Consider the following 22,969-nt stretch of genomic DNA (forward strand, 5'->3'; position numbering starts at 1 on the left):
CCCGGGAAATCATGTTGCACATATTTTAATAGACAATCATACATGTAGTGAAATCTTTTTCTGCGATTGTCCTATGATGGAAATAAAAAAATGTGAAACTAGAATGTAAAATATAAGAAAATACACTAGACGAAAAGAAGAATCTAAAATAAAAAGAATATCAAGTAAAAAAAAAAGAAAGTATAAAAGAATATAATACATTTAACACTTTCTCAATACTATATGAATATATAAAAGAATTTCTTCCCAATAGGTTCAACAAATTAGGTTGCGTTTTTTCTTGTATTCTTGAAGGAATATATATTATACCATTATATATTATATTATATTATATTATATTATATTATATTATATTATATTATATTATATTATATTATATTATATTATATTATATTATATTATATTATATTGTATTATATTACATTACATTATTTTATATTATTTTACATTATATTATAAGTTACCAGTTTACATCTATTATTTTATTTATTATTTATTTATTCTGTGCTGAACACTGATCTAACTAATGCATGCATTAAAATTGAAATATTAATATGAACATGAATTGTAAATATGTGTGATGTTCATAACAGCTCCAGGGTCTCTGGTTTGATCACGATGTTAGGTTCCTGTCTGTATGGAGCTTGGTATACACTATATTGCCAAAAGTTTTGGGACACCCCTCCAAATCATTGAGTTCAGGTGTTGTTTTTCAGGGGTTGGGCTTGGCCTCTTAGTTCCAGTGAAAGGAACTCTTAATGCTTCAGCATACCAAGACATTTTGCACAATTTCATCAGTTTGGGGATGACCCCTTCCTGTTCCAACATGACTGCACACCAGTGCACAAAGCAAGGTCCATAAAGACATGGATGAGTGAGTTTGATGTGGAGGAACTTGACTGGCCTGCACAGAGTCCTGACCTCAACTTAATAGAACACCTTTTGGATGAATTAGAGCAGAGACTGTGAGCCAGACCTTCTCGTTCAGCATCAGTGCCTGACCTCACAAATGCACTTCTAGAGGAATGGTCAAAAATTCCCATAAACACACTCCTAAACCTTGAGGAAAGCCTTCCCAGAAGATTTGAAGCTGGTATAGCTGCAAAGGGTGGGTCAATTCATGTGCATGTAAAGGCAGACATCCCAAACCTTTTCCCAATATAATGTCTTTTTTCCCTCATTTACACACCTCTCAAATTACATAAGTAGGTTGAGTGGCTAAAAAAAAAATACTTTGACAGAATGTGTGTGTACGGTGCTGTACTGTACTGGTGTCCGATCCAGGGTGTATTCCAGTGTTTCCAGAATAGGTCCTGTATCTACTGTGATACAGTATTAATATTAGTATTGCACTATTATAATTGAGTATGGCTAATATTAGTTCACCAATTCCAAATTGTGATTGCTCTGATTCTGAGCTTGTATTTAGATTATTATAAGAAATTCAAAAAAGCAATAACATACTCTACTCTATATGTCATGTAAACCATAGCTATATAAACCCACAGACCTTAGGCCACATCTTCAGGGACATTTGATTGCAGAAAGAAGGCTAGGCAGGGTGTATTTTCTGAACACAAGATCCTATTAGTCCAGAATACAGCAGCCAGAGTCTTACTACAACTACTAAAAAATACTATATACTATAAAGTATTACTAATGATCTATAAAAAGCACTGAATGGTTTTGCCCCAACATACTAAAGTGACCTATTGTAAATGGTGTTTAGGAATGAGACAGGGTCTCAGTCTTTCAGTCTATTCTGATTTCATTAAAATAAGATTTACTTATTTAGGTAAAGATGCTTTGCGCCACTGTAAATGCCTCCCCTCCTCAGAACATGGTGAGCCAAGCATACTTCTAATTCAATATAGAAATGTTTACACACAGAATTTGTGTTTTATAATGACCATCTTTGCTGTGGCTTTGCTGAAGTCCACATCCACAAACATGAGAATATAAAATAAATATTTAAAATAATCTATACAATTTACCTTCTCAAAATATAGCTTATTTTATATATTAGGGGGCTGATTGTTTTTGCTCATTTGTATTACTAAGACTGGAACTTTAATCAAAAAAAACGAAAAAAACCTGGTTTCTTTAATCAATCACGTTATAAAATACAATACATTAACAGCAGTACTAGTAGATTTGATTGATTTAACTTTTGGCTATTGCCACTAGGTGACAGCAAACCTCTAAACAAGACCCAATTCACTTGAATCTGTTTTGTATATATCAGATTCAAAAATACACTATATTGGCAAAAGTTTTGGGACACCCCTCCAAATCATTGAATTCAGGTGTTGTTTTTCAGGGGTTTGGGCTCGGCCCTTTAGTTCCAGTAAAATGAATTCTTAATGCTTCAGCATACTAAGACATTTTGGACAATTTCATGCTCCCCGCTTTGTGGGAACAGTTTGGGGATGACCCCTTCCTGTTCCAACATGACTGCACACCAGTGCACAAAGCAAGGTCCATAAAGACATGGATGAGTGAGATTGATGTGGAGGAACTTGACTGGCCTGCACAGAGTCCTGACCTCAACCCGATAGAACACCTTTGGGATGAATTAGAGAGGAGGCTGCGAGCCAGGCCTTCTCGTCCAACATCAGTGCCTGAACTCACAAATGCGCTTCTAGAGGAATGGTCACAAATTCCCATAAACACACTCCTAAACCTTGTGGAAAGTCTTCCCAGAAGAGTTGAAGCTGTTATAGCTGCAATTACATTCAAGTGCATCTAAAGGCAGTCCCAGTTTTGGAATGGCTCACAGTCTTCGCTCTAATTCATCCCAAAGGTGTTCTATCAGGTTGAGGTCAGGGCTCTGTGCAGGCAAGTGACTGTTTCAAAATATCCCAAAAAATCCAAATTAAAGAACACTAAATGTTGATTAAATCATAAACAAAGTTGCACCCGAACTGGACATGCAATCTGCACCGAGCAGTTTAAATGTCTGATTTTTTACACAAGGAATAAAGTAGATATAGATAGCTAGTGATATAATACCTTAAATGCCCTGCCTTAATAGACCTGTATGTAATGCTTGCTAACTCCCTTGAAGTTAATTAGCAAACACCGGTAATGACAGTCAGATGAAAAAAAAAAAAAAAAAAAATCCTCACTGCTCATTACAGAGAAAAACAGTGAGGCAGTATGAGCTGTCATGGGGTGTTTAATTTTGTGTTTATAGTGTTATTACTTGGCTATGAAGTAGTTGAATGACTGAATGGGCAACACCACAGGTCACGCTAAAATGCTAACAACAGATACAGGATTTTGTTGCCTGCTGTACCAAAGTGCTTGGGTACCATGATTATTGTTTTAGCCCTGATAGTCTATATACACCAGCTGTTCATCTCTGATCGGCATTTCCTTTTCAACCTTATCAATTGCATTATATTGTGCAGTTTTATCACTAGGAAGAATGGAATTTAAACTGCATTTAGTCTTCTGAGATACACCGATCAGCCATAACATTATGGCCACTGAGAGGTGCCGTGAATAACACTGATGATCTCCTCATCATGGCACCTGTTAGTGGGTGGGATATATTAGAAAGCAAGTGAACATTTTGTCCTCAAAGTTGATGTGTTAGAAGCAGGAAAAATGGGCGAGTGTAAGGATTTGAGCGATCAGAGCATCTCCAGAACTGCAGCTCTTGTGGGTGTGTTCCCGGTCTGCAATGATTAGTATCCATCAAAAGTGGTCAGCAAAATACAGCCACATGTTAAGAACACTAACAGACAGCACTTTCAAAGAAGAGGCTTTACACACTGCTCAAAAAATTAAAGGAATTCTTTGAACACACATCAGATCTCAGTGGGGGTGAAAGTATCATGCTGGATATCTACACTAGGGACTGGGTAATGTGTTAGGAACTGAAGGAGGGCTGAATTCAAGGACACCCTGAAAATCTCGCCACATGAGGCCAGGCATTGTCGTGCACCAGGAGGAACCCAGGACCCACTGCACCAGCGTAGAGTCTGATAATGGGTAATAGGATTTCATCCCAATACCTAATGGCAGTCAGGGTGCCATTGTGTAGCCTGTAGAGGTCTGTGCGTCCCTCCATGGATATGCCTCCCCAGACCATCGCTGACCCACCACCAAACCGGTCATACTGAACGATGTTACAGGCAGCATGTTCTCCGTGGCTTCTCCAGACCCTTTCACGTCTGTCACATGTGCTCAGGGTGAACCTGCTCTTATCTGTGAAAAGCACAGGGTGCCAGTGCTGGACCTGCCAATTCTGGTGTTGGCAAATGCCAATCGAGCTCCACGGTGCCAGACAGTCAGCACAGGGCCCACTAGAGGACATTGGGCCCTCAGGCCACCCTCATGAAGTCTGTTTCTGATTGTTTGGTCAGAGACATTCACACCAGTGGTCTGCTGGAGTTTATTTTGTAGGGCTCAGGCCGTGCTCAGCCTGTTCCTCCTTGCACGCAGATACCGGTCCTGCTGGTGAGTTAAGGACCTTCTACAGCCCTGTCCAGCTCTCCTAGAGTAACTGCCTGTCTCCTGGAATCTCCTCCATGCTCTTAAGACTGTGCTGGGAGACACAGCAAAACTTCTGGCAATGGCACATATATTGATGTGCCATCCTGAACCTCTGCAACCTCTGTAGGGTCCAAGTATCACCTCATGCTACCAGTAGTAACACTGACCTTAGCCAAATACAAAACTAGTCAGAAAAGATGAGTAGGGAAAAAAATTGTCATTGGCCTCCCCCTGTAAAACCATTCCTGTTTTGGGGGTCATGCCCATCTAGTGCACCTGTTAATTTCATTAACACCAAATGAACTGAAACTGATTAACAACCCCCTCTGCTTCTTAACTGACCAGATCAATATCCCAGGAGTTTAAGTGACTTGATGCTATACTCTGATTAAAAAAGTGTTCCTTTAATTGTTTTCCTTTAAGTGTATATTACAGCATTCAAAAGCAAATCACAACATCCAACACAGCTTCGGATTCACACAATTAACATCGAATTAGCCAACACGTTTTTATAAATCTTAAAAATACAGTTCAATAAGATAGTAACTCATAGTGATGTACATATATTACAACTTTACTATTAAAAGAAGAATCAATAGAAGTCTCTGTGATGCTGTGTCACACTCAGGTCCTGGAGTAACTTCCTTAAGACAGCTTTTGAAACAAGTCCAATGTTGTCTATATATATATATTCACAAAATTAAAAATTGGACGTTTGATGATCAGGGAACGATACAGGTGGCCTTCCGTAGCGTCAGGTATCCTGCCACGACGTCTGTAGGTAGTAGACGGATGTATGAAAACTCTTCGGTTGAGGTAAATCGCAGCTTGGTCTGAGGGTCTGTGTAGTTTGCCTGGAGAAACAAAATGCCCAAAAGCGTTTAAAGAACAATCTCATACGCATACATTATTCTGCAATAGCAATGTGACATTTTTCCTTTAGATATTTTAAATAGCTCTTTTACTTGCAGGAGTCTCAATCACACACCCGATGCTCCTTTTGCATTTCATTATTCCAAGTAGCTCATAATGCTTAATTCTACAGCAACTGATATTCAACCAGAACAAAAACCATGTGGTATTATATGATTAAATTTGATTCTATGATTAAATGGGATTCATTAAATTCTATAATAAATATTAATATATGGAAATTCAGTGTGACCTAAATACAGCCTACGTGTGGAGAAAAATATACACAGATCAAGCATAACATTATGACCACCTGCCTAATATTGCGTCGGTCCACCTTTTGCTGCCAAAACAGCCCTGACCTGTCGAGGCATGGACTCCACTAGATCTCTAAAAATGTGCTGTGGTATCTTTCAGCGGTGCACAGGGGTCAGTATGGGCACCCTGACTGGTCTGTGGCTATGCAGCCCCATATGCGACAAACTGCGCTGCACTGTGTATTCTGACACCTTTCTATCAGAACCAGCATTAACCTTTTCAGCAATTTGAGTAGCTCATCTGTTTGGATCGGATCACACGGGCCAGCCTTCGCTGACCACGTGCACCAATGAGCCTTGGCCACCCATGACCCTGTCGCCGGTTCACCACTGTTCCTTCCTTGGACCACTTTTGATAGATACTGACCACTGCAGACCGGGAACACCCCACAAGAGCTGCAGTTTAGCCCATATAGCGAAATGAGCACAACTTGTAGCTGCATGGCTGATAGTAGTAAATAAATAAATACACCCCTCAACCTTATTGACTTTCCCCAAAACAAAAATCATCATTCTGGCATGTAAGCTTAAGCTTAATGCTCTTTACGTGAGCGTCTTGTTCCAAATCCCACCACCTGCTTTACGACACGTATCGGGCAACATGCAATCTGGATGTCTAAGCTAGAGGATTAATTTGCATGCACAGATGACAGATCGCTTCAGAATCAGGAGCATAAAGGTATGTGGAAATACTGATGAAAACCTGAAAATAAATAAATAAATAAAAACCCAGCACAAAGCCGTCATGTGTCTCTCCTGCAACACCGAGTCACCTTGCACATAAACAGCTCAGGACCATGCTTGCCAGACTCTTATATAGAAGATCGTTTATCTACAGTGTGAGAGGACAGAACCTCTCAGCTCATAACCAAATACTGGGTAATGACCTGCTGACACTTTTTTGAGGATGTAAACATGTTCATCCGTCTATTCTCTACACTGCTTATCCTACTGGGTCATGAGGAACCTGGAGTTTATCCCAGGAGATTCGGGGCACAAGGCAAAGGATAATCACACACCCACTCACACAACACGGCTAGACTTGAGCCTACAGTGTGTATCTTTGGACTGGGGGAGGAAGCCAGGGTACCCAGAGGAGTACACCAAAGGAAAAACATGCAAACTCTACACACATGGTGGAGGCAAGAATCAAACCCCCAACCGTGGAGGTGTGAAGCAAGCGTGCCAACCACCAAGCCACCGTGGGATGGATTAGAGTGGAGACTGTGAGTCAGGCCAAAACTGTGACGTCTGCCTTTACATGCACATGAATGTAATATGGAGTTGCCCTTTGCAGCGATAACAGCTTCAACTCTTCTGGGAAGGATTTAGGAGTGTGTTTTGACCATCCCACTAGGAGCACATTTGTGAGGTCAGGCACTGATGTTGGACAAGAAGGCCTGGTTCGCAGTCTCTGCTCTAATTCATCCCAAAGGCGTTCTATCAGGGTTGAGGCAGGCCAGTTAAGTTCCTCCACACCAAACTCGCTTATCCATGACTTGTGCACAGTCATGCTGGAACAGGAAGGGGTCATCCCCAAAGTGTTCCCACAAAGTTGGGAGCATGAACTTGTCCAAAATGTCTTGGTATGCTGAAGAGTTCCTTTCACTGGAACTAAGGGGCAGAACACAACCCCTGAACCCAATGATTTGGAGGGGTGTTCCAAAACTTTTGCCAATATAGTGTATTTCACCAGAAGATTGACAATCAAAGCACAGACGTAGCACATACACAGCAATTACCAGGACTTTAGAAACAACGCTCACTTACCGGTAAGCCTGAAATGTCAGAATACTTTTTAGGAGGCTTCAGGGAAGGAGGAGCATCTATGTTATAATCTGTCAGAAATCAGAGGAGTCCAAATTAAAAAAAGAATAATAACATATCATTTAGCAAAGCCTGATTTTAGTTTAAGCGTGACTCAGACATACAGTTAGGATCACTGATTTTCCAGGGCAGTGCTCTCTCTGCTGCCAGAATCTGCTTCAGGTTCTTCCACGTCCGATTCTTTTTCCCAGCGGCCGCTCCTCCAATACCGGAGTGCTGCAGCAAGGAACAAGAGCAAATTGAACTTTTCTATTACAGCTATTACAGGACAGTGTACAGGAACAAACTGGATTGTGTGCAAGGTCACTACGACTGAACACGACTTTACAGCAGGAGTGTCCAATCTTATCCACAAAGGAGTGGTGTGGGTGCGGGTTTTCATACTAATCAAGCCGAAGCCTCACTCCATTCCACCTGTTTAATCAGATGATCTTGGCTTTCTACTGACTCAGCTTCTGTTTGGATGGGAGGAAAACCTGCACCGGTCCTTTGCGGATAAGACTGGACAGCCCTGCTTTACAGCATCAACATCGACACGCAGGTTCGGTTGTTTGTGTACAACTCTGTTTATCGTCTTTTTAAAAAATGTCTGAAATCGTTTTTGTTTTTTTCTGAAGACTTACCACAAAGTTGGGGTCTTTAAAAGACAGAGGCTTTGTAACTGGCTCTGCACCTACATCCACTGAGAGACCCAACTTTCCATCTGCCAATTCCACTGGGAGAACCTAAAGAGGAAAATGATATGAAAAGTATAACCAACAATAACAATAATAATAATAATAATAATAATAATAATAATAAGGCACGATGGCTAGTAGCAATTTTGCATGACAAAAAATCAGAAGTTACCCCAAACAAATACTAGCCCAGATATAAAACTCAGATAAAAAGAAAGAAAAAAAGATAAATAAATAAAGATAAATAAATAATAACCATCAAGGCCTATATCACAAGTGTGTGAGTTGGCCCATAAAACAGACATAGAACTCATCCATTACATAGAATCTGTCAAAACATTTGAGATGCTCCTGTAACGTCACATCATCATCAAAACAGAGAAGAGGGCTCGCTCGCTCTCCTCCACCACACACACAGTACAGATAAAAGCATTTGAAAGAGTGACAAAACGTGACATAATAAACATGCGTTAATGAAGACATCAACAGAAAAATGACTGACGATGAGACAGAGACGACAATATAACAACGATAATCAAAATAAGAACTCTTTTTCCCACTGAATAAATATTTTTTAGAGATTTCCAGCAATTTCCATAAGCAGATTATAAAATTAGAAGTAATCTTTACATTAAAAAAAAATCTCTTTTTACCAATCTTTATAAAATGGTATAACTTTACTTCTGATATGATACACAGTTATAGGAAATTCTTTAATATTCAGAATTATGCACTATAGGACCAAAAATATGTGGACACCTGGCTTCTCATATGTACTTGTGGAACATCCCATTCTAGATTAAGTCACTGCTTTGCTGTTCTAGTGAGCTCCACTCTTCTGGGAAGGCTTTCCACTAGATATTGGAGCATGGCTGTGGGGATTAGTGTTCATTCAGCTACAGCAGCTGTTGGTGAGGTCAGGCCAAGGAGGCGTGGGGGGGGGGGTTTGGTCAGTGTATATCAGAATTTTTTGAGTAGGGTTAAAGTCAGAGTCCATGAGGTCTTCATGAAGCTCACTTTCTACACAGGGACACTAAGATGTTTGTTAGGGAAAAAGAAAATTAAGGCACACAATGACAGTAGTGTGCTTCTAGGTTGGTGGTATGAGTCAGAGGAAGAACTACATAATGATGTAATGGTCAGGTGGACACAAACTTTTGACCATTTAGAGCAGAGAGATGACAGACAGATAGACAGACAGACAGATAGACTGATAGATAGATTGACAGACAGACAGACAGACAGACAGACGGATGGATGGATGGATGGATGGATGGATGGACAGATAGATAGACAGACCGACCGACCGACCGACAGACGGATGGATGGATGAATGAATGGATGGATAGACCGACCGACAGACAGATACTTTATTCATCCCAATGGGAAATTTACATTCAGCCTAGTTGGAAGACCATTCAACAAGTAAATCTGTCTATTATTATATTTATTTTCAAATGTATTTATCATAATTACAGTACCTTATTTTCACAGACACATAAATAAAGCCAGTAAAGCTGAAACACTCCACTCCTGCAGGTTTTACCTGAGTGAGACTGGCTCCTGATACCGACTGCACTTTCCTCCGTTTGTTGTTGTTGCTGCTCGGCTGTGTTAGAGGCTGAGCCGCGGGGCTAACTGCTCGCTTCTTCCCTTTAGCTTGAGCACTCGGTGCTATTATTAAATGTTTAACGTTGTTATTAACCGCGGGACTTGACTCTCCTGTGATAAATGACTCAGTTGGACACTGGGCAGCCATTAGTTTTAATCAAGCTTAACATTTAAGCTAGCAGAGAAACAGTTATACATTAAACAGCTACATGCTAGCAAATGGCGCTCTTCTTCCTCTGCGAGTTGTGGTGTGTTACTGCCATCTAATGGACTGGAGTGTAGGTACAGCCATCAGGCCTTTCCGTTTCATTCTACTGCTACTGAATTCCTCATTTATTTCTCAACAGTATCCACTTTATACTGCTTTATAAAAGTGGTGGTGGATCTATTCTGGGAACACTGGGTGTGAGGCAGGAATACATCCTAGACTCCAGTCCTGGGCACCAGTCCATTACACTGCACCATTCACACCTAGGGGCAATAGTGTAGTCAGTTTACCTACTGATTTATTTTTTTGGGTGGTGGGAAGAAACCTACATGGACACAGGGTGAAAATGAGACACAGGCCCTGTCCACACTTACATTAACATCTGCATTAACATCTGTCTCGAGTGACACGATCACTAGTGGAGTGCCGAGACACAGGCCCTGTCCACATTTTCATTAACATCTGTCTCGAGTGACACGATCACTAGTGGAGTGCCGAGACACAGGCCCTGTCCACTCTTACATTAACATCTGTCTCGAGTGACACGATCACTAGTGGAGTGCCGAGACACAGGCCCTGTCCACATTTTCATTAACATCTGTCTTGAGCGACACGATCCGTAGTGGAGTGCCGAGACACAGGCCCTGTCCACTCTTACATTAACATCTGTCTCGAGTGACACGATCACTAGTGGAGTGCCGAGACACAGGCCCTGTCCACTCTTACATTAACATCTGTCTTGAGCGACACGATCCGTAGTGGAGTGCCGAGACACAGGCCCTGTCCACTCTTACATTAACATCTGTCTTGAGCGACACGATCCGTAGTGGAGTGCCGAGACACAGGCCCTGTCCACTCTTACATTAACATCTGTCTTGAGCGACACGATCACTAGTGGAGTGCCGAGACACAGGCCCTGTCCACTCTTACATTAACATCTGTCTTGAGCGACACGATCCGTAGTGGAGTGCCGAGACACAGGCCCTGTCCACTCTTACATTAACATCTGTCTCGAGTGACATGATCACTAGTGGAGTGCTGAGACACAGGCCCTGTCCACTCTTACATTAACATCTGTCTCGAGTGACACGATCACTAGTGGAGTGCCGAGACACAGGCCCTGTCCACTCTTACATTAACATCTGTCTCGAGTGACACGATCACTAGTGGAGTGCCGAGACACAGGCCCTGTCCACTCTTACATTAACATCTGTCTCGAGTGACATGATCACTAGTGGAGTGCTGAGACACAGGCCCTGTCCACTCTTACATTAACATCTGTCTCGAGTGACACGATCACTAGTGGAGTGCCGAGACACAGGCCCTGTCCACTCTTACATTAACATCTGTCTTGAGCGACACGATCCGTAGTGGAGTGCCGAGACACAGGCCCTGTCCACATTTTCATTAACATCTGCATTAACATCTGTCTCAAGCGATACAATCACTAGTGGAGTGCCAAGACACAGGCCCTGACCACACTTACATTAACATCTGCATTAACATCTTCCTCTAGTGACACGATTGCCATGCACAGTGCCGAGACACATAGACGTTCACACCAGGCGTTAAGATGCATGATAACTTATTTAATGCTTTTTGATGACATTCTCTCATAATGATTATATATTTTATATTGTCCAGGATGCATCGAGGCACATTTGTGTTCACACTGCCAACATGATGTGGTCATATGCGTCCCCTGACTGCCTCCAGTTGTAATTAGATTACAATATATCTTTAAGATGCGTTTGACCCTGTTCACGCCTGTACTTGCTGACCACCTAGGATCCGCTCAGCTGGTCACACTTATTAATGCCACGGGTCAACAGGACCACATTAACCCGAGCTCAGACACAAACAATGGACCGGGAACCCTGAAGCAAATTTATTCTGATGTTAATATTTGGATTTCTTTTACTTTCTCAGCTATACCGCATATCAATTATGTCATTTCTGCTTTTCCTTTTGGTATATCAGCACTTATAGAACTCACACAAACCTTACTTGCATTCTTGATTGCTTTAACTCTGTATGTAAAGCCTCAATTAGAATATCGAAGTGTCTACTGTGTGATGTTTGTGTGTGAAGATTTACTGAATAACATTGTTTATGACTTTAAATACACATACACAAAGCTGAATAGGGTTATGGTTAGTGGAAAGTCTAAATACTGCAGTGAAGAAATATGTACAGAAATATATGTACAGATTAAGGTGATTACTTAGTCTATCGTTATCCTTATGGTTGGATGCTTTCATTAATGGTGTAACAAAAATAAATGTGTACATATATACAGAAGTGCTACCTAAAATCTTCTACCTTCTTTTCTTAAGATGTGCTGCTTCACTAATAAACATGCATAGATATTAAGAAATACACCGATCAGGCATAACATTATGATCAGTGACTGGTGAAGTGAATAAGACTGATGATCTCCTCATCATGGCACCTGTTAGTGGGTGGGATATATTAGGCAGCAAGTGAACATTTTGTCCTCAGAGTTGATGTGTTAGAAGCAGGAAAAATGGGCAAGTGTCAGGATTTGAGCGAGTTTGATGAAGGGCCAGATTGTGGATCTGGATCAGAGCATCTCCAAAACTGCAGCTCTTGTGGGGTGTTCCTGGTCTGCAGTGGTCAGTATCTATCAAAAGTGAAAGGAACAGTGGTGAACCAGCGACAGGGTCATTAGTGGCCAAGGCTCACACTGGCCCGTGTGATCCGATCCAACAGACGAGTTACTGTTGCTCAAGAAGTTAATGCTGGTTCTGATAGAAAGGTGTCAGAATACACAGTGCATGACGGATCAGGGCTGTTTTGGCAGCAGAAGGGTGACCAACATTTATAAATAGGTGGTCATAATGTTATGCCTGTGTAGTCTGAAGATTCTGCACTATATGTCAAATTTATGACGCTAATTTGAATGAAGAATTGGGTTTTTAATCTAATAGTTATCTTATGTGAGCATGCAAATATGATCAAATCAGACTATAAGGGACGGCTTCATAACTATTCAATGCTTTTCGGAGTTCTGCAAATACATTCACCAGAGAAACAGAAGAGGACAGCACAGCACTGTTTCTGGGAATGATGGATATGAAAGTGTAACCTAAATGCCAGGCCAAATAAGCCGAGGTCGCCGACATAAATTGAATTCCGGGCGTCAAATAACATTCTCTCTCCAAAACTGCAAACATACTTCAGTGTAAGAAATGCTGACGTCTCAAAAACAAGAGGATAAGCAGTCTCTTTTCCCAGGAATGCAGGGGTTAAGACCAGGCTATAGACGTTGGCTAGATGTTTACAGTTTACCTTCATTTTAACCTTACTAATATCTGGTAGTGCTGTGTGATGATGTTTGTGGATTTGTTTGATTAAATATCTCAGGATGTGTTTATCAGGATATCAAGTAAAGTTAATGTTGTGATCCAGTTATGATCATTAGAGTGTATGGTTTTCGTTCCAAAGTACATAAATTATTCTATGTGAATCTCATTTAATCTGACAATAATAAAATTATTAGTAGTATCTTTGTTATTTTAATACGTGAATCTGACACACAGAAGCCGTGGTTTGTGATCTTTTCCATCCAGTTGCATATTTACCCTACATACCACTGCACTGGCTGGTATTTTCCAGTAGTGATTGGAATTCTGCCTCTTTTCAGTGAGTCAGTTCAATCGACTCAGCACAAAAATAAATGCTTGTCTCTCGCCAGTCCTTGCCAACTTTTTGGCCTTTGCCTATCTGTCACTTAAACAACATCTTGCTCTACATTCTATTTAAAAACAACTCTAACCTGAACATTATGTAAAACCAGCAGCGTTGACAAGTACAGTACATTGAGCATTCTTGAGCATTCACACTAGCTCATTATGTCTCTGCTTAAATTTCTTTAAATCGACCCTGTGATTTTGACCGTGGCTTGATTTTCAGTGCCAGATGGCCTGGTGTGAGTATTCCAGAAACTGCTGACAGAGCTTACACCGAATGGTGTGAAAAACAAAACAAAAACAACAACAAAACAACAATCCCGTGACCAGCAGTCCCTCAGGAAATGCCAGAGAGTTCAGAGGAGAATGACCAGACTAGTATGAACTGACAGGAAGACTGGAGTAACCAAATACAACCGTGGTGAGAAGAAAAGCATCTCACATGGAATCTTGGAGATAGATGGGCTAAAAGAGCACACTGGGCTCTGCTCCTGTCAGAGAGAAAAATAGATAGAAAAACACAACAGATGATGTTTTTTCCCCCCAATAAGTCAAGTCCGATTTGATTTATAGCACACATTTAACACAAGTGAAGTTGCCCCAAAGTGCTTCACAATAAGAAATATAGTATCCAAAGACACTGATAACAAAAACAATAACTAGAGTACATAATGAATCACGCTAGCTTTAAATCCACTCAGTGTTAAAAAGGCCCTGATGTTAAAAGGCAGGCTGGTCCAGAGCCTAGGGGCAGCTACAGAATAATAAATGAATATATATATATATATATATATATATATATATATAGTATGTTGACCTTTATAAATCATACAATGTCATAAAATGTTGTTCAAGCAATAAAAAAAAGAAGTTTAACGTAACGAGCTGTAATGAAGCTGCCTGGGAGAGAATCCACGAGGATTTAGTTTTCTCATACACATAAAGAAGATGGTTCCCAGACACAAATTTTTGGGTCACCAAGTCTTTCAGATCTAAATTACACCCCCATGTAATGCTTTCATCAACCTTCAGCCACAAATAAAAGCACCTGGAGATTGCTAAATGCTACAGGAACTTTAACTGAAACCAGGTTCTATGGTCAAATGAACAGTCGTTGTGGGTTTGGCGTATAAAGAAGCAGGGTTACTGTAGACTCTCTGCACCAGAGGCCAAACATGGAGTTTATATCTGTTTTATTGGGCTCATGTTTACATTTACAGCATTTGTCAGATACTCGCAACTCATTTTTATACAATTGAGGGTTAAGAGCCTTGCTCAAGGGTCCAACAGCAGCAGTTTGATGGACCTGGGACTCAAACACACAGCCGTCCAACACCTTAACCACTAAACTACCACTTCCCACGTTCACCAGTGAATTTCTTTGACACGTCACACACCACAGAGGCGGTTAATGGCTCATATGAAATTAGACACTCAAGGCTTTAAGAATTTGTAGTCTTTCATAAGTAATTCGCCTACTAGGGGCGATATATTCATAAGAAAAGTTCCAAAAAAACCCACACAAATGTTTCTATCTTCATAGTAAATGTTGGTATCAACCCCATTTCTGCTTGTTCACAGACATAAACAATAAACTTTAAGGTGTTATCGTCAATCCCAAACCTTGTCTTGATGAATTTTGTATCAGATTAGCGGCCATGAAATAATTCATTTGTTTACACTGATTGTAAACGACTAATTTCCATTTTGCCGGTGAAGAGGAATGGCGGTATACTGGTAGTTGTGAGGGATCTGTGAAGCTGTATGGCTGACACTAAGAAACTAGATCCACTTCACAGGATGTTTTAGATGGAACTGTCTTTGCCGAGAAGATACAACTGCATCATGGGAGGATGTTCTCGCAGGACAGTGATGTAGAACATACGTCTGAAGCCACACAAAAAACCGCCATGCAATCAAGACGTCAGAGACATATCAAATGTGGTTCACTTGAGAAGATCTAAAACCCTGAGAAAGACGTGTAATTGAGGAGCGTCTCACATTCCTTGCTCTCTCTTCTAATAGTAAGAATCTCATACTGAATTCTAAGAGAAGACTCTAAGACAAGAAAGTTGCACACAGTATAAAATGATTCTGTGTAAGAATCCTTCTTGATATATATATATATATATATATATATTTTTTTTTTTTTTTTTGATTATTTCCTTTCCTTTAAATAAATGTGTTTCAAATAAAGCTTCGATTTCTCTCCTGTTTGCAGTGTGAGATGAATAAACCACCAAGACGGTTTTTCATAACTTGTTTTCCCCCCGTCTAAAAAACCTGGAATCATTCTGGAGCTGACGGTAAGATTAAATGGCAAGCTGCTGTGCAGATATGGCTTGGTTACCAGCTTAAATGAGTTTTTACAGCCTTGCATTTACTATTCTGCAGGCGTGTTCTGAGGGGACGGGATAATTAACCACAGGCCTACCTTTTACAGCACTAGGGATCTGTGGAAAATGCTTTAAGTTTACAATTAAATGCATTAGGAGATTCCAGGGAGTCTGCAAATTTCCCCAGTTTGCCCTTCTATGAATTTTCCGATACTTTTGTTTACCACGATGCTAAACGTTTGCGTACGGAAAACAGTAAAAATAATAATAAATCTCCTACGATCGTCCACTCTGAATTTCTATTATTAAACAGGTGTAATTTGGCGAATGGCAATAGGTTTGAGAGGAAGGGGAGAGAAAAATATTTTGTCTTCTTTCTAAAGTGAAGCCGAATCACGGGTAATATATTCTCATTTTAACAGTTTGTATAATGATTAGGAGTTTAAGTTTGATGTATGGCCTGTGACTTGATCTTCATTGTGGAATAAAGTACAGTAATGGCAGTTATGTTTCAATTTTATACATTGTCCTGGAACCAAATGAATAATTAGCTTTGGCCAGATTCGGTCCTGCAGAATTAGATCTGAGACGATTTATTTCTCCCCTTCTCTCTCTCTCTCTCTCTCTCTCTCTTACTCTCCTGAGCTAAAATGAGGAGAGAGAAGAAGAAGGAGAGAGAGAGAAAGAAATCCATTATTCCTCCTACAGTAATAGCATTTGGATTTACAGTGACCGTGCAGAAGATGAATAATAATCTCAGTCGCTCTCTCTCTTTTCCAGTCTCTCTCCATATTTCAGTGCAGCCGCTAAGAAAACAACAATTTGTTTCTTCTTTGACTGAGGGATGACCAAGTGGCTTTGCATGTGTACAACTTTTTTTATTTATGATCCATGGACACCGAAATGCGACAAAAGAGTGAATTGGTTCCTTTTTCATTAAAAAGATAAATATTCAGTTCAGTTTCGGCTTTCAAGCAATAAATATTACTGAAAGCACTTGCTCTCTCTTTCTCACTTTCAGTATCACAGAAAGCACTTCTCTCTCTCTCTCTCTCTCTGTCTCTCTCTCTAAATTTTGCATGATTTCAGATCCTGGGGCTTAAATGAATGAATAATCTTCAATTGCAAAGATGTGTATCAGCAATTACTGGGGAAATTTAATATTGGTATTAGTGCATGATGTTTGGATTCCCGGGTCCACCCTGTATGGGCGGAGTTTGCATGTCCTCCCTGTGCTTCGAGGGTTTTTTTCTAATTACTCCGGTTTCCTCCTCCAGTCCAAAGACGTGTGTTGTGGGCTGATTGTCATCTCTAAATTGTTCATAGTGTGAGTATGTGTGTGATTGTGCCCTCTGATGGGTTGGCACCCTGTCCATGGTGTCCTCCATCTTGTGGCCCCCAAAACACCTAGGATAGACCCTGTGTAGGATAAATGCTACAGAAAATGGATGGAAGGATTAGTGCCTGTTGTACTACTAACAGGGACTTTTTAAAAGCAGCAAAGAGAGTGCCGGCAAAATTGGAATGAAATGGCGATCAGCAGGACTTTTCCAGGTACCGCAAAGTAATGTAAAATGTTTCTGCACATGCTGCTCCCATTTTTTATCATCTCTACAATGAAAACAGAATAAAGGTTCCAGAGTATACGTCTTAAGCAGAAGAGCTGACCTTTACCAATTCATTTCCTTTTAGCGTGTGCCAAGAAAAGCTCAAATGAAATAAAAAGCTTGCTTTCCTTGCTCTCACGTTTTTATACTGAAATGAAAAACGAATGAACGCAACATACACAGACTAAGGACGACAATTTGTTTGTGTTTATGTTCATTGGAAATATCCTTGACATGTTTTGTATAATTGATACAATAAATTTGTATAAATTCATATAAATGTTCGATATCTTTGGAAAACGACGACGACGGTGTATTAATAAACACATAATGGTGGCAGAAATAGAAACGTGACTCCTGGAAGAAGCGTGTGAGGTACTCCATGATGCCTGAAAAAAATGCTAGATAGTAATAAATCTAAATATTAATAATAATAATCTACTTTTTTTATTCCTGAGGAAGACACACACATCTTACAGCTCCTGTAGTCCATATGCCAAGTCTTTGTTTGTTCTCTAGTTCTCTTCGGTGTTCCCAAAATGAGAGACGAGCAGCAAAGCGCCAGCGTCTCTTTCCCATTTCATCACAACATTGTTGTTACAACTATACATGCTGTATACAAATACACAATCCTGGAGATTCCATGCTGCAGCACAGTTGCAAACAAGTCTAAATATTTTATGAGACAAAGTTGACCTGCAGTATATAACAGACAGAATGATTTCCCCAGGCCATTGTCTGAACCCTGCTGCTATTCAGTAAACATTAAATCCGGCAAGGAAAGTCCCGCTATGTGTCACACTTGCTAATGGTGGTGTTAACCTTTAGTGTCCATGCTGAATGAAAACATCCACATGCACACTCAGCTGGCCCTGATAACACATCAGTCACAAAGCATTAGCATTGTTATTACTATTATTACTACAGAAATGTGAATCAAACCTGTAGCTTCCAATGTAAACACACTGAATAAGCAGTAAGGGGTTGGTATTGTCCTACAACAGAAATTTATTCCTCTTACCCAACAGCTTTTCGATTAAAAAATGTATTTTCATGTTTGTGAAACAAGTTAGTTCCTGGTCCTGTTAGTCACCTACAGTGACTCAGCGATCTGGGATTATTCATTTTCAGTTTTCAATAGGAGATGGGGACTTGTGACAGCGACCACTGGCATCTAGATTTGGGCGTGTCCAGCAACAAAACAATGCATTATGATTTGGAACACCACCAACTGATAAATGTTGTTACTATGGCAACCAGAAGTAGGAACATCTACCTGCGACTTTATAGTACAGTGACTGGCGACTAGCAGTGACAAAATCACTGTACCACTGCTATGCTGATGACACCCAAATTATCTTCTCCTTCCCTCCCTCAGATACCACGGCTTCTGCTCGGATCTCAGCGTGTCTGGTGGACATTTCATCTTGGATGAAGGCTAATCAACTGAAACTGAACTGAACTGCTGGTCATCCCAGGTAATTCATCCCCAGCCCAGGATTTTGTATTATCTCTGAACAACTCCATGATCTCCCGTTCAGCCACTGCTCTCAACCTTGGGGTAACCATGGACAATCAACTATCCTTTTCCTCCCATGTGACACGCTCATGTCGGTTTCTTCTGTACAACATCAGTAGGATTCGCCCATTTTTATCCACACAGGCCACTCAGGTGCTTTTTTAGTATCTTGTCATTTCGAGACTGGACTACTGCAGCTCTCTACTGGCAGGTCTTCCTCTAAATGCAATTCATCCACATAACAAAATGCAGCCACATGACTTGTTTTCCACCTGACTAAGTTCTCCCACACCACCCCACTGCTGCGTTCCCTCCACTGGCTTCTGGTAGCTGAATGCATCAGATTCAAAACACTGACGTTTGCCTACAAAGCCAAGAGTGGAGCAGTACCCTCTTACCTCAAAGCTCTTATTACTAAGTCTGTGACCTACTGAACCAGTGTTAATGTACTCATTGATAGAGACTTCTAGGCACTTTTATACGTCGCTCTGGATAAGAGCGTCTGCCAAATGCCAGAAATATGAATGTAAATGTAAATATGTGAAGGTATGGCATTACACCTCAAGTGTTGTACACATAGCAAACTTGCTAGACACTAAACCCCTATTGACTCAGTTCATTTCTTGTTTTGCATAAAGTCTTAACTACTTACTTATTCAACCTAGCAAAGCCAGTAGCATTTCAGTGACCTTGAAAAAGATTTCGTTGCTGATGTGGATGTAAATATAATTTAAAAGCTTGTAAGACAAACCAATCAAAAGGGATCCAGTCTGTCTGATAACAAAGACTGCTGTTATTCCTTACAGGAAGCGTAATCATATATTAATTCAACTGAATCCGATTGTATTTTTATTGACAGTTTTAGGAAGTAACTTCACAGAAACCCAGGTGTGGGTGTAAATTTAGATCTCTAACAAGCAAGCCAGAAGGTTTCATTTTCAAGTCTGGTTTCTCGCAAGGTTTTGTCCTCATGTTGTCGAGAGGAAGAAGACAACGAAGCGAGATGAAATGAGGAAGGAATCTTGAGAGGAAATAGACTGAAAAAGGGAGCACATCCTCTTTTTAAGGTGACAGTGGATAGTGGGTTTGTACATTATTGTGTCATCATTGTGTACATCATGTTCATGTACTCTGTCACTGGATGAGTGCTGGTGATGAGCACAGGAAAGCGTTTATGATTACAGAAGCAGTTCTTAGATACACTATAGCTTCTTCTTCGACTTTTCCCTTCAGGGGTGGCCACAGCGAATCGTCTCTCTCCACCTATCCCTATCTTCTGAATCCTCAACACCTACACCCACTAGCTTCATATCCTCATTTATTACGTCCATACACCTCCTCTTTGGCCTTCCTCTTCTGGCAGCTCCATGTCCAACATTCTCCTACCAATATACTCACTCTCCCTCCTCTAAACATGTCCAAATCTGGCCTCCCTGACTTCGTCCCCCAACATGAGCCGTCCCTCTGATGTACTCGTTTCTTAAGGAACACTATATATATATATTTTTCTTCTTTATATTTCTATTCCTGTGCACCATTACACCAAGGCAAATTCCTTGTACATGTAAAACCCTTCAGTTTCCAGTTCTTAGTATATGAATATGAATAATTCTGACTCCAGTGAATAAACAAAGGGATTATTATTCCCTGAAGTCCTTTACAGGATAAATAATATTTAAGAGCTGCATTTAAAAAGTGGTCAGATTTTTCAGAAGGATGGTTGGTGTGTTGAAACACAGATGGACGAATACGCAATGTGATTGGCTGCGCTCTACGGTATGCAGCCCTGCGATTGGCTGTGCTCTTCGGGGGGGGGGCGGCGGTGCAACCTCTCACTCGATTGTCCGCTGCATCTTTCTCCTCAGGACGTAACCGTTATCTGCGATTATTCTTCCGGGTTGCGTCGGTGGGCGGGGCCGGAGTTTCCTCCGGCTCCTCCTCTTCCAGCAGGCAGCGGCTCTTCAGCTCGAGCCGAGTCCGTGTCACGCGCACTCCGACCCGGTTGATTTCTTGCACGGTTCCCGCTGAGAGAGAGAGAGAGAGAGAGAGTGTGAGTGAGAGCGCTGGGAATTCCTACGTCGCCATTTTCCGCACTCGAATATTCAACGAAGAGCGGAGGAAAATCTTCTCGTAACTCATTCGCGGTTTTTTTTTGTGTTGGTTTGTTTTCTTCTTCTTCTTCTCTCTCTCCCCCCTGCACGAGAGCCCCACATCTTCACCGGGACACGAGAAGGCTAACGGCCCTGGACGCTGCTCTTTCCGCCCCCCCCCTCCTCATTGAGGCTGCTCGAGACGCGGCGTTTTAAATGACCGCACACACACACACACACACACACACACACACACCGAGTGATAACGGAAACGGCGCCCGGTTTTTCTAGTTTGGCTCGTGAAGTGAAGTGAAGGACATTTTGGTCGCCAGCCGCACCGCTTTCACGAGGGAGGCTAAAAGGGGGATAAAATGCCACTTTGTTAACAACATCTGTAACATCTGCCAGGAAAACATCCACGCTGCTGAGTGCTAACCCTTCACGCTTAAAGGTAACTTACAGCTCTTTTAGGGAAATGTTTATTTATATATATTTATCGCATTAACTCGCTTGTTTGTTCTTCGTGCTCTTGCACGCGCACGTTGTGATTTCAGCTTCCTTCACTAAACCGCTCCAACTCTCTTCATTAGAGAAATGTTATTTTCCTTCGTTTCAGTACAGTGGACTGCTGATGCTTATTGAACGTAACATTTTAGTTGCAACCTAATGGGTGTTGAACTGTCCAGGAGGCAACGAGAGATGTCGTCAGTTAATGGTGTTTAACCCCATGTGATGTCCTTCCCTAATAGCCTTAAGAGATTGTAGATCACGAAAGGACACACCGTGTGTCCATCTCAGGGACGAATTTCCTTTCTGGAGACGGCTGCATGCTGGGTTAAAGAGTTTCCTCCTAACAACAACAACAAATTCTCAAACGCCTAATAAGGTGAAAGCATGCACAAAAAAAAACAGAATTATGACATCATCAAGGTTGGACCTTGAGCCGAGCTGGCTCTCAGTAAAGTTGTCAGTCAGACTCGCGGGGACGTGTGACAGCTTCTGCCACGTCCCTGGGTTTGATTACACGTCTTGAAGCTGGAGGTTTTTTTGGTTGGAGATTCAGTACGGTGCTTGATGATTGATCGTGCAGTCGGAAGATGCTCTCGCAGCTCAGTAATCACTCTCGCACACCCATTAGGAGATTAGAGAGAGCTGGACGACGCCAGCCAGGATCTGATCCGGACAAATCCAGCAAAACGTTTATTATTATTATTATTATTATTACTAAAAAGATATTATTTGTTTGTTTTTTTGTCCTCTTTAGGAAAGTAAGCTGCTGATATAACAGACACCGGTGTTTTGTTTACGTCACTCATTCAAGAGCTGGAGGGACACACACACACACACAACAACAACTTTTCTCCTTATTAAAGGCGAATCGATCAGACGGTTCGGATCAGATTGATTTGAAGGGGAATGAATGACAGAAATTGTACCGTAAACAGGTGATCAGTTACAGCTTATCGAAAGCAAAAGAGTGGTACAGGTTTCAGGTTTACATTCGAAACATTTGCCTTCTGCGTCATCTTTTGCAAATTAACTTTAGGCCTTTCCCAGATTCAAATTCCATTCAAATCTTATTTGTTATATACACCATCATACACACCAAGTCGTGCAGTGAAATGCTCAGATACAAAGAAATGAGTGTA

At 41.1% G+C, this 22,969-nt stretch overlaps 2 protein-coding genes across 3 annotated transcripts in view; one reads left to right on the top strand and one right to left on the bottom strand.

The window, feature by feature from the left end:
- Positions 1-4,888: 4,888 nt before the first annotated feature.
- ino80c (INO80 complex subunit C) lies at positions 4,889-10,104 on the bottom strand. The gene is made up of 5 exons (XM_058375939.1): positions 9,783-10,104; positions 8,183-8,284; positions 7,664-7,775; positions 7,503-7,570; positions 4,889-5,357 (listed from the first exon to the last, which is right to left on the bottom strand). Exons 1-5 carry the CDS (start codon positions 9,993-9,995, stop codon positions 5,226-5,228), a joined length of 627 nt encoding a protein of 208 aa, XP_058231922.1. The 5' UTR covers positions 9,996-10,104; the 3' UTR covers positions 4,889-5,225.
- Positions 10,105-21,169: 11,065 nt separating this feature from the next.
- Positions 21,170-22,969, top strand: part of galnt1 (UDP-N-acetyl-alpha-D-galactosamine:polypeptide N-acetylgalactosaminyltransferase 1) — a 150,362-nt gene continuing 148,562 nt past the window's right edge. For both annotated transcript variants that reach the window (XM_058376833.1, XM_058376834.1), the window contains exon 1: positions 21,170-21,771. The gene's annotated coding sequence lies outside the window, so the exon portion shown is untranslated. The remainder of the gene's footprint in view (positions 21,772-22,969) is intronic.

This window comes from Hemibagrus wyckioides, linkage group LG23, assembly GCF_019097595.1.
Source record: "Hemibagrus wyckioides isolate EC202008001 linkage group LG23, SWU_Hwy_1.0, whole genome shotgun sequence".
Lineage (NCBI taxonomy): Eukaryota > Metazoa > Chordata > Actinopteri > Siluriformes > Bagridae > Hemibagrus > Hemibagrus wyckioides.